The following is an 18,017-nucleotide window of genomic DNA, read 5'->3' on the forward strand; positions in this document are numbered from 1 at the left end:
TTCTTACATCTTCCATCTTTAATGTCACGAGAGACCCAGATGACACTTTTTCCTTTACTTCATGCCTCATTTGACACTAGCATCATAGTAAGAATCTTTAGTTCTTGGAGAAGTTGATGAAGGTGTAGATGGAACAAGATTAGCTCTAGGCTCATGATTATTGAATCTGGTCAGTGGGTCCGTAGGGGTAGAGGAAATCAATGTGCCACCTTCATTATGTTTGTTTGTTTAGAAATTTATATCGGGCCATTGCTGTGGCACAGCAGGTTAATGCCCTGGCCTCAAGCGTTGGCATCCCATATGGGTGCTGGTTCAAGGCCTGGCTGCTCTTCTTCTGATCCAGCATTCTGCTATGGCCTGGGAAAGCAGTAGAGGATGGCCTAAGTGCTTGGGCCCCTGCACCCATGTGGGAGATCCAGAGGAAGCTCCTGGCTTCTGATCGGCGCAGCTCCTGCCATTGTGGCCAATTGGGGAGTGAACCAGTGGATGGAAGACCTCTCTCTCTCTCTCTGCCTCTCCTCTTTCTGTGTAACTGACTTTCAAATAAATAAATAAACCTTTAAAAAAGAAAAAAGAACATTTAAAAAATTATATTGTAAAAATTTAAAAATAAACTTAGCTCATTAGGATGTCTTTATAAAAATGTTTTTTTGAATGAGCACATGAAGTAGTGAGGTATGCAGGATAGAGGATTGAAACCTGATCCTGCCCTCTACACACCCACCCCTGAGTGAACTAGAGTCTGTAGTACTTGAAGTTACAACTTCCCTCTTCCATTTAGGTCCTGTGCATGATCACCAGAGTCCTGTTACCCTTCCTGTTCTTGTTAAAATGACTAGATAAACCTGTACAGACACACTGATTACATCCCACTTACTAAATCCCACTGTGCTGGGCATTGGGAAAGGGAGTATGAAACAGAAGTAGCCTGAGTAACTCGGATGTGGCACAGACACCAGGAACTCTCCCCTAAAGTAGAACTACAGCAATAACCTTGGTCTCCCACGTGCATGGCAAGGGCCCAACTACTTGAGCCATCACTGCTGCTCCCCAGGGGCTGCGCTGGCAGGATGCTGAAGTCAGGAGCCAGAGCTGGCTATCAAACCCAGGCTCTCAGATGTGGAATACTGGCATCTTAACCACAGGGCCAAACATCCACCCGCAGGGAGATGCATTCTTGATAATTATGCAGACTCCTGCCTGTCGCCTTCAAGGGAAAGGTCATCTTCCCTGCCTCTGCTTCCTATCCTAACTGTTAAGACTACAGCTCCATCAGACAACCCCGCCTCTCTTAAAGAACTTAAATTGAGGCCGACACCGTGGCTCACTTGGCTAATCCTCGGCCTGTGGTGCCAGCATCCTGGGTTCTAGTCCCAGTTGGGGTGCCGGGTACTAGTCCCGGTTGCTCCTCTTCCAGTCCAGCTCTCTGCTGTGGCCCGGGAGGGCAGTGGAGGATGGCCCAAGTGCTTGGGTCCCTGCACCCACATGGGAGACTGGGAGGAAGTACCCGGCTCCTGACTTTGGATTAACACAGCGCCAGACGTAGTGGCCATTAGGGGAGTGAACCAGTGGAAGGAAGACCTTTCTGTCTCTCACTCACTGTCTATAACTCTCTCTCTCTCTCCCTCTCTCAATGTCTAACTTTGCCTGGCAAAAAATAAAAAAAAAAATTTTTTTAAAAGAACTTAAATTGATTGCACTTACCAATGCTCTTTCCTTCTTCTCTTCTTAAATTATAACAGTCTTACTTCTCGTTTGCCAAAAATCGGAGAAACCATCCACGGACATAAGTTTTTTGTTGGCTTTGGAGGGAAAGGTGCCAACCAATGTGTCCAAGCTGCTAGACTTGGAGCAAAGACATCAATGGTATGCAAGGTAAGTGCAATATATGGAGAGGATGCCAGAGGCAAGAATCAGTTTTCAAGACTTGAGTTTAATGTTTTGACTTTGTTCGGTATTTTAAAGTGAACATTTCAGTGGCATTTAGTGCATTCGCACTGCCGCGCAGCCACGTTTCCATCCAGTCTCAGCACGCTGCCACCATCCAGAGTAAAACCCTCTGCTGTCTCTAGATTTATCTGTTGTGCATATTTCATGTAAATGAGGCAGGTGACATTTTCAGCCGAGCTTCTTTGACTTGGCATGCTGGTTCTGAGGTCCATCCACCTGGTGTCATGTGTTGGAACTCCCAATGGCTGCATTCCCTGTCTGGGTGTACCACAGTTTCTTTATCTGTGTGTGAATGGATTGATGTACACCCGGGCCGTGTCCGCCTTTTCAGTGTTGTGATCAGTGGCTGTGAACCCATGTCTGCATGTTCTTGTTTGAGTCCCTGTTTTCAACTATTTTGGAAACTCATTGTTTGGAAAGATCTAAATAGCAGAGGGTAATCGTCCTTGTCCTTGATATCAGTGTCTACCTCGTTGAATCTTGTGAGAAGTAGCAGTCCTCCATAACTTAATGCTGCATTCCCTGAACATAATGCGTTTGTAACTGGAGTGTGAGAAGTGAGGGAAACGCACTTCCTTCGACGGGTTTCTGTAGTCCAGCCTCTAAACAACCGCGTGAGTCACTGTGGCAGGTTTCACTGCAGCAACATAGCTTTTGCAAACTTAGTCTAGCAAGAGAGGTTTATGCATCTCTCAGCCATTTTCTTTTTCTAATGCTGTACCCTGATCAGAGAGGAATTCGGGACTCAGTAAACAACACATAACTAGTCTTACAGCATAGTTCCTATGTAACAGCCAGGATTGCTACTGCTGTCCATGATGGATAATCTACCCAATTGTCGCTTTATCTGCTCATGAACTGTGGCTTATTTCTAACTTGTGTTTAGCATGATATAATTCTCCTGTGGCTCTTTGGTCAAAAACATCACATGAAACTCAGCATTCATTGTCTAAGTTTGAGCTCTTGATTTAAAACATCAAAAAATTTAGCAATTTATTGTGTTCTAGGGCTGTGGGAGGGGGCTGATAAAAACTCCTCTGAGCCTAACCCATCTCATACTTGATTAGAGGTGAAGGGTTTGAGGAATAATGAGATGGTGCCGACTTAAGGGGACTTGGGAATCGGAAAGAGGATGATATAGTTTCCTGGCTAGGAAAACCTGGACATTGAATTGGTGTTAGAAGCTGGGTACTCCAGAGGCCGGTGCCGTGGCTCACTTGGTTAATCCTTTGCCTGTAGCACCAGCATCCCATATGGGTGCCAGGTTCTGGTCCCGGTTGCTCCTCTTCCATTCCAGCTCTCTGCTGTGGCCCGGGAAGGCAGTGGAGGATGGCCCAAGTGCTTGGGCTCCTGCACCCCCGTGGGAGACCAGGAAGGAACACCTGGCTCCTGGCTTCGGATCGGCACAGCACCTGCTGTGGCAGCCATGTGGGGGGTGAACCAATGGAAGGAAGAAGTCTGTCTCTGTCTCTCTCTCTCACTGTCTAACTCTATCTGAAAAAAAAAAAAAAAAGCTGGGTACTCCAAATAGCTGTTCTGAGAAAAGCAGAGTTCTCTAGAGCTGGAGACATGGAAGGAGAAGAGTAGAGAACCTTCCTTGTCGAAGCTGTATGGAAGCTATTCATGGAGCCATTGCTGTCAAGATTGGCTGTCCCCTGGGATGTCATCCAAGTTCAAGATTTGGAGATGGGTTGTATTTTTGGTCTGTTGAATTTGAGGCAAAGAGAGGCACACAACATAGAAATATTTGGATTATGGAAATGAACTTGGGAAATGAACCATGAAACTATACAAGTGGAAGAGGAAAAGGCTGCAGAAGGCTGTATTTTGAGAAAGGTTCCATGTAGGGGGCTGATGAAGTAAGGTGGTATCTTTTTGTCCTGGGCTATGTATGATAGTTTATGTGAGCAGCTGTACAATTCTACACATCTACTGTGCCCCTGATTTATGCATCTAATGCTTAGTCCCTCCGCGGGACCTAGCATGGGGGTGCACAGGAGAGGATGAGAAAACATGACTTCAGCTAAAACCTGTCCAGGATAACTTTCCTTACATAACCTAGGCCCTTTAGACATGGATGTATTTAAAAACTGAAGCAAAGTGCATAATATTCTTAGACTTATTTTTTTAAGATTTATTTATTTATTTATTGGAAAGGCAGAGTTACAGAGAGACAGAGGCAGAGAGAGTTTTCCATCCACTGGTTCACTCCCCAAATGGCCACAACACCTAGAGCTGGGCTGATCCGGAGCCAGGAGCCAGGAGCCAGGAGCTTCTTCCAGGTTTCTCACACTGGTTCAGGGGCCAAAGCACTTGGGCCATCTTCCACTGCTTTCCCAGGCCATAGCAGAGAGCTGGATTGGAAGTGGAGCAGCCAGGACTCGAACCAGCCCCCATATGGGATGCTGGCACTGCAGGTAATGACTTTACCCACTACACCACAGCACTGGGTCCTTGGACTTATTAAAAAGAAAAGTAATACAGGTTTGTAAAGTTATCTATCCATTGATCATATTTTTCCATTGTGAAGTATATATTTATTGGCCAAACTTGCTCTATAGCAGTTTTTTAAAGATGACAATTTCTAAGTAGAAACCAAAATCATGAAATTACTCGAGATAAAACTGAACAGATGGAACAAATGAAAGACAGGTAGAAAATTTCCCATGGTTTTCTTAGCAACATTATAGTACCTACTGCTGCCCCATAGCAAACTAGAATTCAAGCTCTGATGAAGTAGGATTGTTTGATGGCACAGGGAAAACATCTCATGTTGAGCTAGGGAGAAACATTTGATAAGACAGTTTGACAAAGAATATTAGGCAAGAGTTACATCAGTATTTATACAGCAACACATGTATAATGAAACACTTCAAGTAGCTAAGAATTGTGTAGTCAGTATTCAACTGAATCATGGGCCAAGGATATGGTCCAGTAATAACTGGAGACAAAATTTTCAGATAAAAAATTCAGGCATATATTGTAGAAAATGAAAGTCTTAGTCCCACAGCAAGTGCCCTATTAGGACATCTTTCACAAGAATTCATCTGATTTAAGTGTTTCCTTTTCCTCCACTCCATTAGGTCAAATCTTAGACAGGAGGGAGTTATTTCTATACTTCAAAAACTGGCAGCTGGCAGGGAAGGGGCATTTAGCTGCTCCTTGGGACACCTGCACCCCACATCAGAGTATCTGCATTTGAGTCCTGGCTCTGCTTCTGATTCCAGCTTCCTACTGATGCACACCTAAGGAGGCAGCAGGTGATGGCTCAAGTTCTTGGATCCTTGCCACCGATGTGGGAATGAGTTCCAGGCTCCTTGTTTAGCCCTGGACATTTTGATCATTTGGGAAGTGAATCAACTGTTGGAAGATTTCTCTCTCTTTCTCATTCTGGATCTCTGCCTTTCAAATAAATAACAGTTTGTTTTTTTTTTAAACTGGCACTGAAGGGGACCAGGTTGAATACAGATATGAAGGTGCAGTGGCCCAGGATGAGCCCAGAGTCCCTGCTTTCTGTGCAAGTGAGCAGAAGCCACAAGCAGGCATGGACCAAGATGACCAGAACAGGAATCAGTAAAGTGAGAGGACTTTCAACAATTCCATGCTCTTGCTTCCTTCAAATATGAGGTTATCTGAACTCTCGTACCCACAGCCATCTGTTCTCCCTTCAGAAAGGTCAGGCATTGGGTTGTGTAACAGGCAGCATTTTAGGCCAGGGCTACACGAATCCCTAACCTCAGGCTGGTGCCAGGCTGCAAGTTGCCACTGTTCAGGACAATAAGAAAAGGAAAATAAGCCATTAGAATTATTTGTTTAGCAATTTACTAACAGTTGGATGTAATAGTGGCAATAAATTGAGTTTTTATTTTATATGACTTTTGGACTTATTTGTTATTGTATTTTACAAAATTATTAGCTCAGAATGAATTGAAAACAAGAAAAAAAGGGGGAGGTAGACCTTTGCCTCAGATAGCTTAAAAAGGAGGATTTGAGAGCACCCATCATCTTAACCAAAAAGGTAACTTCTGTGCTATATCACTGTGGGAGAATCAGCTGACCACGTGTTCAGATTTTCATTTTCAAAGATCAAAAATGAGTCACCAGGTATTTCTAGGTACTATATAATGAAGTGAAATCTGTCCTTCCTGAACCTGATTGAAGACAGCTGGCCTGGATCTCCTTGTCAGTAGTGATTGGCACCCCTGGCCGTATATCCTAACATAGGGGAAGGAGCCTGTGACTCTACCAAGTACTATACACTTTCCACAGCAAGAAATGGTAGAAAGGAAAGAAAATAAGTGGATGACCACCATCTTCTGTTAGCCAGGCCTGGTAAATGTCATCGCATTCACCTTGTAAAGTAAAGGCCATTGTTAAGGTAAATATCCCTTTATCTGGGATAGAAATAAGCAACAGTTTTCTGTATTGTATCTCTGTGATGAAGCCACAAATGACAAGTTGAACAGTGAATAAGAAGTTCTCTAGAAGAGTGGCTGCCAGCTTTGGTTGTATGACAACAAATACAACTTACTCTTCTCAACAAGCTGTTCATTAGAGCCCACAACAACTGGAGAGTCACAGAATGGCTTGAAATGCTCTTGCTCCTCATAAACCCAGCCCTCTTGGTTTTTTTGTTTGTTGTTTTGTTTTGTTTTGTTTTTTTTGACAGGCAGAGTTAGACAGTGAGAGAGAGAGAGACAGAGAGAAAGGTCTTCCTTTTTCCGTTGGTTCACCCCCGAAATGGCCGCTAGGGCCGGTGTACTGTGCCAATCCAAAGCCAGGAGCCAGGTGCTTCCTCCTGGTCTCCCACACGGGCGCAGGGCCCAAGGACTTGGGCCATCCTTCACTGCCTTCCTGGGCCACAGCAGAGAGCTGGCCTGGAAGAGGGGCAACCGGGACAGAATCCGGCGCCCCAACCGGGACTAGAACCCGGGGTGCTGGCACTGCAGGAGGAGAACTAGCCTAGTGAGCTGTGGTGCTGGCCAAAGCCCTCTTGTTTTTCATGAGCCTTGTTGCACTGTCAGATCCAGTAGCCACCAGCCACACGTGGATATTTAAGTCTAAGTGTAATTAAAATAAAATTTTAAATGGAATGCCTCAAACAGGCTGCATAATGCGTCTTTTTTGGTTTCTGTGTTGCACAGCACAGATGTGGAACATTTCATCAGTACAGAAAGTTCTAGTGGATGGCGCTGCTATAGAATATTCAGAGCAAAGCCGAGCCTGGGGTTTCCTGAACGGCATCTTGAGTTCTGTGAGTTGCTTCAGCTTAAGTGCAAGTGGTTGTGTTTGGCTGCCCTTGACCCGGCTGCTCTCACCTGGAACAGGCTCACACGGGCCACCTCAGATGACATGGGCTTTCCAAGATTCCTTGTCCAAAAGCATTTCACCACTGCAGCCAAAAGAGCATAAGAGTGCCCCGAGGAGAGCTGTTGGAAACCACATGGCCCGGTCCTTGCGCAGGACCATCCGAGAGCCATGAGCAGAAGAGGGTGCGTGCCTGCAGTCACGTCCATTCAAGAATGAGGAGATAGGGCCAAGGAAAATGTACAAAAGGACAGCTAAGATGATCTGATCCTATGGAACACTCTTAACTGGGGAGGGATTAATATATTCCAAGCTACAATCTCTAGTAAACTGTTAGGAAAACTAGGCTAACAAATATGCAATGGCAAACAGTTTAAGATGGGGCTTAATTCTGGTATTGATTCGGAATGCTGTAGGAGGCCTATAAATGAAATTACTAATAAGAGCCACAGAGTAGGAAAGGTCGACCTTAAGTTGATGCTTGAAAACCAGGTAAGGGGCCCACGCTGTGGGCAGTAGGTTAATCCTCCACCTGTGACGCCAGCACCCCATATGGGCGCCGGTTCTAGTCGTGGCTGCTCCACTTCCAATCTAGTTCTCTGCTGTGGCCTGGGGAAGCAGAAGATGGCCCAAGTCCTTGGGCCCCTGCACCCACGTGGGAGACCTGGAGGAAGCTCCTGGCTTTGGATCCGCTCAGCTCCAGCTGTCACAGCCAACTAGGGAGTGAACCAGTGGATGGAAGCCCTTTCTCTCTCTCTCTCTCTCTCTCCTTCTCACTGTCTGTAACTCTACCTCTCAAATAAATAAATAAAATCTTAAAAAAAAAAAAAGGTAAGGTTTGAGTAGGTGGAGAGAAGAAAGGACTTCAGAGAAGTGAGGGAAAGGAACAGCCATGAACATGCACTCACGTTATGTTTTAACACAGTCACGTGAGGATGAGTTTAACAACGCCTTTCCACCGACCACTCTGTAGAGAAATCTAATTACTCTCAACAAAAAGGAGTTTTAGAAAGACAGAGGTAAAGAAGCAAAGGGGAGGGGACATCATTTGGCACAGCAGTCAAGGCACCACTTGGGATGGCCATGTCACAGTACTGGATCCTGTTTCCAGTTACAGCTTCCTGCCAATGCACACCCCGGGAGGAGCAGGTGATGGCCCCAGGACTTTGGTTCCTGCCACCTACATGGGAGACCCAAAGTGAATTCTGAGCTCCTGGCTTCAACCAGCCCCAGCCCAGGCTGTTGTAGACGTTTGGGAAATAAACTCAAACGTGGATGGAAAAATCTTTGTCTCTCTGCCTTTCAAGTAGTTAAATAATTAAAAAACAAACAAACAAACAAACAAACAAAAGCAAAGGGCAGGAAGCTGGGCCACTTACTTTGAGATGGAGGTCAGCAAACAGGAGCCAAGGAAGTCCTTCCAGCTGTGCAACATCTTGATGCCCGCGTTGGGGCCTAGCTGCTCCTCAGACTCTGCCTGCCACGCTTCCCCTTGGCCTACTTCCGCGCTTTACTGCGTAACACCAACCGGGACTGCGCTCCCGTCTTCACCTCTTCCTCCCAGACAAGCGGACAGACCTCGGCCCTTCGATCCTGCAGTCCAGTGGTCCCTGCCCCGGGCCACACACTGGAGTCACCGGAGGAGCCTGCCACCATCGCACCTGCACAAAGCCAGCAGGGGGCTATGAGCTCCCCCAGGAGATGCTAATATGCAGCCAAGGTTGAGAACCATTGGTTTCCTGCCAGAGCGAACTCACACCAGTCCCCCCCTACAGCCTGTCTCAGATGGAACAATTTGAGGCAAAATGTAAGGAATTTTAATTAGCGTGATAATGGCAGAACTGAAATTAGATTCCAAGTTTCCTGACTCCCATATGCACCATTTGCCTCATGGCCAAGATGCTTACATTTAAAGTTTCCCTATCAATTTGATAACCAAAGCATGACCGGGAAAAGGGAGAAGGCTCAGAGCTACCTGGGAGTCCACCTTTGCCAGGGCCCTTCTTACTGCAGGCACCTCCCATCCGCTTTGTCCACCGTGGTTTCCAAGGTCCTCGCTCAGTGGCAGGAAGTAAGTAAACCTTTGCATGGATTCAACTCCATCTACTCCATTTTCTGGCTATCAGTTCCCAACAACAGGGAAAGAAGCTTAGATTGGTGCCGCGGCTCACTAGGCTAATCCTCCACCTGCAGCTCCGGCACCCCGGGTTCTAGTCCCGGTCGGGGTGCCGGATTCTGTTCCGGTTGCTCCTCTTCCAGTCCATCTCTGTGCTGTGGCCCAGGAAGGCAGTGGAGGATGGCCCAAGTGCTTGGACCCCTGCACCCACATGGGAGACCAGAAGGAGGCACCTGGCTCCTGGCTTCGGATTGGTGCAGCACACTGGCCATAGTGGCCATTTTTGGGGGTGAACCAACGGAAGGAAGACCTTTCTCTCTGTCTCTCTCTCTCTCTCACTGTCTAACTCTGCCTGTCAAAAAAAAAAAAAAAAAAAAAAAAAAAAAAGGCTTAAATTTGAGTCAGAAATAAGCAGTTTAGGGACCAGTATTGTGGTGCAGCTGGTTAAGCTGCCGCCTGCAACACCAGCATCCCCTGTGAGCTCTGATTTGAGCCCCGGCTGCTCCACTTCTGAGCCAGTTCACTTGGGAAAGCAGCAGAAGATGGCCCCCTGCTTGGGCTCCTGCCATCCACATGGGAGACTCGGATGGAGTTCCAAACTCCTGCTTGGCCTGGCGTAGCAATCACTGCAACCATTTGGGGAGTGAACCGCAGATGGAATATCTCTCTCTCCCTCTCTTCCTCCCTCCCTCTCTCTCTTTCCTGCTCTCTGTAACTCTGCCTTTCAAATAAATAAATAAATCTTTAAAAAATTAATGAAAAAGAAGTAAGCATTTCTCTAAACTTTTTTAAGGTAAATCCAGGATAAATAAATGTGTGAAATGTTTTGAGGATGGGGATATAGGGAATACGGCATTTGTGTAGTGTAACATTACAGGTTTGATTTGTACAGAATGAAAGAGAAGACCCTCTAAACGGGGTCCAGATCTCCATGGCTTTTTGTCTGTATTTTTATATGTGAGGGAGATCCATTTAAAACTTAGAGATTATTCCCAAGGCACAGATATACTCCCAATTGGTGGTTATTCTCATGAAAGTAGAGGGTTAATGGTAGCACTAAACAGTATTAAATACAGAAGTCCCTAATGGAGATATTAGGATAATAATAGTGATGCAGTAATGTAATGTCCCCACATGCTTGCATCCGTGATCAGTTGCCCTTCTGTTTGAAAATAGGAGCACCAGGAGGACTGGACCCAGATGGGCAGGAAGGCAGCTTCAGAGGTTGAGGCCCAGCAGCAGTAGCTCTGCCCCATTTCCCAGGAGCGGAAGCTAAGTCACAGCCCGGTGCCGTGATGACGGTGACAGCACTGAAACCTTGCTTAATCCTTTACAGGTTTTGTTTTTAATTTCTATTGATCAAAAACAGAGCTCCCATAACACCAGTTCCCCCCTCCAAATGCCCACGATGACTATGGCTAGGCCAGGGAAAAGCCAGAAACTCAATGCAAGTCTCCTACATGGTCGGCAGGAACTCAGCTCCTAGAGCCATCACCGCTGCTCCCCAGAGTCAGCATTAGCAGGAAGCTGGAATCGGAAGGTGAAGACAGCAGTCAAACCCAGGCCTCCGATATGGGACACAGGCATTCTTATCTGGTGTCTTAACTGCTAGGGCCAATGCCCCCCCACACACACTTTATATGTGCTTTCGTGGACATCACTTTATCCTCACCACACACACGCTGTGTGACTTTCCAGATAAGGAAGCTGAGGTCTAGAGAAAATGAAAGTGTCTTGCCCAAAGTCACACAGCTGGTGAGAGGAGGCGCCTGGCTTCCATTATGTGAATGAAGACATTATCTCCCTATTCTCGGGCTTTGTATCCCTGCTTTTATTTCATAATGTATCACCACGACTTACATGCAAAATTAATGGAGAATCCTCAGCAGTGTCATTACTTTTCCATTGTTTTTAAGTTACCAGATTTTTCTTTTTAACAGGGACTATCAAAGCAAAAGAAAAGTATTTTGTCAGAAAATCCCTATTGGAGTAAATGAAACCATAGTCATCACTAAGAGATGTAGCAAATCGGGTACTTCCCTAAGCGCGAAGAAGACAAGCAGCTGTTGCAGCCTCTAAACACAAGCGCAGCAAGCCTGCAAAATGGGGTTACCCTGGGCACGAAGCCCTAGCTAAGTAGGCCACTGGTGCTGTGCTGTCTCTGTGTCTTCTCAGCCTTTGATATTTATCAGCTTCCTGAAGGCGAAGCTGGTGGTTTTTTGGTTTCTCCTCCCCACGACAATTCCTCCTAATCTCTGTACTTCCTCATGTTTATATTATCACCTCCATTATCAAGGCTGCCCTTGGTGTTCACCTTTAACAAATTTTGCCTGGGTAAAACTGTGCAAAGAAAAGCAAGGCAATAGTCTCTGTTATAATTTGTAACAGGCCCCCATGCCTTTTCTTAATCCCTACAGCATTCTCTCCCAGCTATGTAACATCTTTAAATAATATAAAAGAAGATGAGAGAACAAAGAATTTGCTTGCGGTGTGACTCTTTGGCCTACGTAATTGGGTACTTTCGCACTTAAGCAGATAAATGGCCAGCCCTCCCTGTGGTAAAGGAGCTCTCCCAGCAACAGCACTCCTTTGCACACTCCTCATCGTGTAGACAGAAATGTTGCTAGTAAGAAATTATGGGGCCAGCGCCGTGGCTCACTTGGTTAACCCTCTGCCTGCGGCTCCGGCATCCCATATTGGCACCGGATTCTAGTCCTGGTTGTTCCTCTTCCAGTCCAGCTCCCTGCTGTGGCCCAAGAAGGCAGTGGAGGACAGGCCAGGTGCTTGGGCCCCTGTACCCACATAGGAGACCAGGAGGAGGCACCTGGCTCCTGGCTTCAGATCGTCACAGCACCGGCCGTATTGGCCATTTGGGGAGTGAACCAACAGAAGGAGGACCTTTCTCTCTGTCTCTCTCTCTCTCACTCACTGTCTATAACTCTACCTGTCAAAAAAAATTATTACATGTTATTTGAGATTATTACCTGATCAGCATTTTGGCCAGACATGGGGGAGAGGTGTTCTTTGAGGACAGAATGTCTCATATATGGCATTGAAATCGGGGGTCAGCACACTAAAGCCCATGGGGCCAATGCTGCCTACTGCCTATTTTTGTAAATAAGATTTTATTGGAAAACAAGCACACTCATTGGCGTACAGATTGTCTTTGGCTGCTTTCATACTACAATGGCAGAACTGAATAATTGCATAAGAGACCATACGGCACAAAAACCCAAAATATTCACTCTGGCCCTTTACAAAAAAAGTTTTCCAACGCCTGCTCTAGACAGTCCAAAAGCAAGGCACTCTCATCTTCACTCGTTGGGCTTCTCTCGGTTCCTTTCTCTTAAATATCCAGAAAGATCCACTTTTCTGCAGAGCAGAACACACCAGGAGTGGCTGAGATCCGGACGGGGACAGCGCTTTCCTGTAGGACAGAGAAGCAGAAGTACGCGTTAGAGGGGCCAAGCCTCGAGGTCTGCAGAAGCCACACAGGCGATGGCAGCTGCAGGAGGCCAGGTGGGGGCCATGATGAACGAGGGAGCCTGTGCCATCCTTGGGGCAGTCTCCTCTCAGTTCCAACTGGGTGACCTCGCAGGAACGTGGACCCAGTGTTACCAGAACCCCAGATTTTCAAGTTCCTCTCGAAACCCGTGTGTTTTATGTTGTTGCCTAATATTTAAATATTGACAGCTGGATAAACTTAAGAATAAAATAAAAGAGCATTCACACACGCACCTGCTCGCGGCTGTTCATGCTCCCCTTGGGCATAATTGCTAAAACTTGGAAGCCACCAAGACGCTCTTCCTTAGGTGAGTGGATGGATACACTGTGCTACATCCAGACAATGGAATATTATTCTGCACTAAAAAGAAAGGAGCTACCAAGGCACAAAAAGACATGAAGAATGTTGGGAGCATTTTGCTACAAGCTGTCTGATTCCAGCTCTGTGACATTCTGCAAAGTCAAAACTATGGACACCGTGAAAAGTGAGGGGTTAGGGAGAGAGAGGGATGAATAGGTGAAATGCGGGATGTTTAGGGCAGTGAAACTCTTCTGTAGGATACGAGGATGGTAAATACATGACCATACATGTCATACATGTGTCAGAATGTGTGGTACCAAGAGTGAACTGTAATGTAAACTATGGAAATTGGGTAATGTTGTGTTCATGTAGGTTCACTGATTGTTAAAATATACCACCCTGTGTGGGATGTTGATAGGGGAGGAGGCTCCGGGTAGGGTATAAGAGGTATAGGGCGGCCGGTGCCGCGGCTCACTAGGCTAATCCTCCGCCTTGCGGCACTGGCACACCAGGTTCTAGTCCCGGTTGGGGCGCCGGATTCTGTCCCTGTTGCCCCTCTTCCAGGCCAGCTCTCTGCTGTGGCCAGGGAGTGCAGTGGAGGATGGCCCAAGTACTTGGGCCCTGCACCCCCTGGGAGACCAGGAGAAGTACTTGGCTCCTGCCATCGGATCAGCGCAGTGCGCCGGCCGCGGCGGCCATTGGAGGGTGAACCAACGGCAAAGGAAGACCTTTCTCTCTGTCTCTCTCTCTCACTGTCCACTCTGCCTGTCAAAAACATTTTTAAAAAAATTAAGTGTTTTTTTTTTTTTTTAAGCAGTAAACAGAATATATCCAGGGTTCAGATTGGATTCTCAGCCTGTCAGTGTACAGTCTCTGCCGGAGGCTGAACTGCAGAGTTCAGGCTGAAGTCCAGCCATGGTGGCAGTGTGACCAGTGGTTAGTGTCAGAGAGGTATGACAGAAGGCACAGGGGTCGTCCTGACTGGGACAGTGGTCACAGCACCAGAGAGGCCTGGAATGGGTGGCAGGAGGGCCAGGTGCTCATGCCAGCAGTTGGTATCGAAAGCCTGGCCATCATGGCCTTCTAGACTTCAGACACAGACCTGAAGTCCCAGCAGCTAAGGATGGCTGGTCAGGCTGTTCTCAGAGAACTATGGGAATAACTAAATCTTTAGGATACACACAATTCTGCCAAAAATAGAGAATGATCCAGTGACCAGCATGGACCACAAAGCAAGAACTTGGATCCAGCCAGAAACACAACTACATGAATTATGGTTCAGGATTAGACCAGGCTGATCAGCTTTTGAGGCTAACCAGGACATATTTGGGTAACATGCCATAGATATCCAATTCAAAATAGCTAAGAAAAAAAAAAAAACAAAACACAAGAATGTTTTGGTTCCTGTAACTGTGAAACCATTGGTAGAGCTGACTGCAGGCAGCTCAGGAGTGCATGAGGTTATCAAGAGTCTACGTGTGTCTCTGTCACTCTCCTGCTTTATGTTTCTTTGTTTTTATTCAGGCTGTTTATACAGGGTGATCCCCGTGGGACCTTCTCTTACAAGTAGCAGTCTCACTGGGACAAAGGCCTGTTTCCCCCAGTTATCTCAATAAAATTCCCGGATTGAATCTTACAGGGTTGATTTGGGTCACATACCCATTTGTGAACCCATCACTGTGACCGAGGTGGTGGAACATGCTTTTACATCAGGCCTAGGCTCCCTAGCCAGCCCAGTCATGTTGTCTGTGCATGGAAAGGAATGGGTGTCTGAAGGAAAACCTGCAGTACCACTGGCAGAACGGATGCTAGGATGCAAACGCAACAGAATCCCACCATACTAAGTTACTCAAGTTAGCAAGGTCTTTGAAAATTCCCTCCTCTTTGCCCCCATGCAAAAGTCAAGGGGAAAGGTCAGAAGATTCTAGAACACTGGACAAATCATTACAGAAGTGCCCCATTTATAAGTGAAGTACCAACAGCTGAGACTTGTTATAAGCTAGTTCTCATTGGAAATTGTCACATGAAGCAGTCACATTGAAGCTATGGAACTCATGGCAGTCATTAAATGCTTCACATTTTAGTAGGATTTAAGGAAAACATTGATATATAACAATTCTTTGGGCTGAAGTCAAGTCTAACATCTTACATTAAGAAAATTAATTAGTTAATGTTTATAAAGTACTGTGCAGATATGCCCTTTTAAAATGCTAAGTATTCTAAAAACTACATTGTAGCATTTTAGTAAATGTAAAAGTTCTAATGTTCATCATTTCTTTGGTACAGGTTGGCAAAGATTCTTTTGGCAATGATTATATAGAAAACTTAAAACAGAATGGTATTTCTACAGGTAAAATTTCATCTTTTTTAAAGTTGGTGTTTATAACTTTCTTCTGTGATCTTGTTACAGGAAAAAAATGAGTATAGAATAGAATTATTAGATCATCCCCTGGTGGCCAGGGAATTTTTATGCACCGCTTTGTCTTGTCTTGCTTAAATGTCTTTTGGTTAATTCTTTCATGTACATTCCTCCAGATGGAAATAAAATGATAGGAGTTTATAAACCTTCATCTCATAGATATATGACAAGCGACAAAAGAAAACAGGTGCTGCCTTCACAAAAGATATTTTGAGAAAAGTCATTGAATGTTTTAGCATAGAAACCATCAAGGCTGAGAATATCGTCACAGAAGAGAACACGGAAGGCCAGAGAGGTTCTTCGACGTTTTTAACAGCACACAGCTCCTTGAAGCCAGAGCCAGGGCTAGAATGCAGGTCTTCTGCTTCCGGTGCAGGTTTCTTTGCTGCTGCCCAAGGCTGGCTGATCAACACTTTTTTTTACCTATGCCAGACCATGATTCTTGAAGACACACAAAGCTTATGGGAATGAAGAAAATCAAACAAGTTCATTTCATATGTTTGACCTTTTGTTGTTGTTTTTTTAATCTCAAGTCTGTCATTTCTTTCAGTGAAGAAAATAAATATGTTGGCCTCGAAAAATGCATATGTATACAACTATGAATAACTTAGGGAAACTGGTGGCTTGGGCTTTGTTACTAATGCAGAGAAAAGGTGTAACTAAATGTAAAGGCATTCTATTTTCTTCATTGTATAGGTGATGGGTATAAATTAGCACTACTTATTTTTTTTTATCATTCCAGATGGTTAAAGGTTAAAAAGTTTTTCCAAGGATTAGTGTTGCATTGGAATTGTTAAATTATCCATGCCAAGCTGCATGTACATGATTATAATTTTCTTTTTTTCTTTTAGAATTTACATACCAGACTAAAGATGCTGCTACAGGAACTGCTTCTATAATTGTCAATAATGAAGGTACGGGTTTCACATATTGGAGTATCATTTCATAAAACAGTTGATTTCCAGACTAGATCAGAAGCATCCATTTTTGTCCTAGTCCTGGGACCTCTTGGCACATCCAGCATTCCAACACCATGATTTAGCATGGTTTTTCCAATCCAAATTTAAATAAGTTTCCCTTTGTACTTCCCATGTTGACCATTCAAATATAAAATAGTCCGTGCAGCATTGTAGTCGCTTCCAAGTCTTATTTATATCCTGGATAAGTCCTTCATGTGAACTCTGAATTGACATTTGTATCTCAAAGCCATCAAACATTCATCTGTCATTTCTATTACACAAGGTAAATAAATGTAAATAGGTGCAAAAGAATGTTGGATGAATCCTATTTATAGAATATTTACTGTGCATATGGCAGCTACTAATTGCTTAGAATTTATCCCTAGTGTTCAGTTTTGTCAGCTCTTTAAACAGCAATCAGATCTCAAAAGTCTATACATATAGCTAAGTCTACCACCAAGCTTTGCCGTAATTGAAACATTTACCTTTAAAAACAATAACAACCGTCAAGTTTTCATAATTTCTGCCAAATCTTTAAGTATGAAAACACCTACATAGGATTTGTTAAATCAGAATTAATATTCAGAAGGAGTAACCCCTTCTGGAGGTACCTAGGACAGAACCTTGGCACTGTGTGCATGGTGTTAAATGAGGATTTATCACAACATATCTTTTATTTATACAGTAATTCCCCCTTATCCTCAGGGGATATGTTCCAAAACCCCCCAAAACTATCTGAAACCACAGATAGTATGGAACTCTATCCTATGTTTTTTCTTATATATGCATACCTATGATGAAGTTTAATTTATAATTTAGGCACAGTATGAGATTAACAACAATAAGAATACAATAGAGCAATTATAACAACATACTATATAAAAGTTATGTTGATATAGCGTCTCTCTTGTTCTCTCTGTCTCTCAGTATCCTGTACTGTACTCACCCTTCTGCTCACACTGTGAGATGATACAGGACCTACATAGTGAGATGAAGTGAGGTGAACCACAGAGGCACTGCGACATAGCGTTAGATTACTACATAACGGTTACATGAGCACAAGCACTGCATTATCCCAACAGTCAATCTGGTAAAGCCAAGACAACCAAATGACTAATGGGTGGGTAAGCATTGGGTCTACAGTGTGGATATGGTTGGACAAAGGGATGATTCATGTTCTGGGTTAGATGAACCAGGATGGTGCAAGATTTCATCATGCCACTCAGAATGTGCATAATTTAAAACTTATGCATTATTTCTGGAATTTTCCATGTAATGTTTTTGGAGCACAGTTGACCACAGGTGGCTAAAACCACAGGAAGCAAATCCATGGATGATGGGTGACTACTATAATGAAATTTTGTAAGTTCATTTCACATAAAAGATATGGTATTTTTATCTAGACTTTAATGATTCTAAAGTTGCAATGATTAAAAAAAAAGTTCCACTTAAAAGCAGTAG

At 44.7% G+C, this 18,017-nt stretch overlaps 1 protein-coding gene and 1 long non-coding RNA gene across 6 annotated transcripts in view; one reads left to right on the forward strand and one right to left on the reverse strand.

Annotated features, from left to right (window-relative positions):
* RBKS (ribokinase) overlaps window positions 1-18,017 on the forward strand; it is a 115,340-nt gene that overhangs the window by 28,567 nt on the left and 68,756 nt on the right. For 3 of the 4 annotated variants that reach the window (XM_089326626.1, XM_008254584.5, XM_002709946.6), the window contains exons 2-4: window positions 1,743-1,875; window positions 15,465-15,528; window positions 16,449-16,511. In XM_089326626.1, the coding sequence (XP_089182752.1) occupies window positions 1,743-1,875; window positions 15,465-15,528; window positions 16,449-16,511 (260 nt within the window). The remainder of the gene's footprint in view (window positions 1-1,742; window positions 1,876-15,464; window positions 15,529-16,448; window positions 16,512-18,017) is intronic. The other variant, XM_089326627.1, reaches the window with a different exon arrangement.
* Window positions 12,480-18,017, reverse strand: part of LOC149128161 (uncharacterized) — a 60,557-nt gene continuing 55,019 nt past the window's right edge. For both annotated transcript variants that reach the window (XR_016229521.1, XR_016229522.1), the window contains exon 2: window positions 12,480-12,800. This is a non-coding gene — a long non-coding RNA (uncharacterized LOC149128161). The remainder of the gene's footprint in view (window positions 12,801-18,017) is intronic.

This window comes from Oryctolagus cuniculus, chromosome 2 (assembly GCF_051225735.1).
Source record: "Oryctolagus cuniculus isolate XC-2025 breed Fujian yellow rabbit chromosome 2, ASM5122573v1, whole genome shotgun sequence".
Lineage (NCBI taxonomy): Eukaryota > Metazoa > Chordata > Mammalia > Lagomorpha > Leporidae > Oryctolagus > Oryctolagus cuniculus.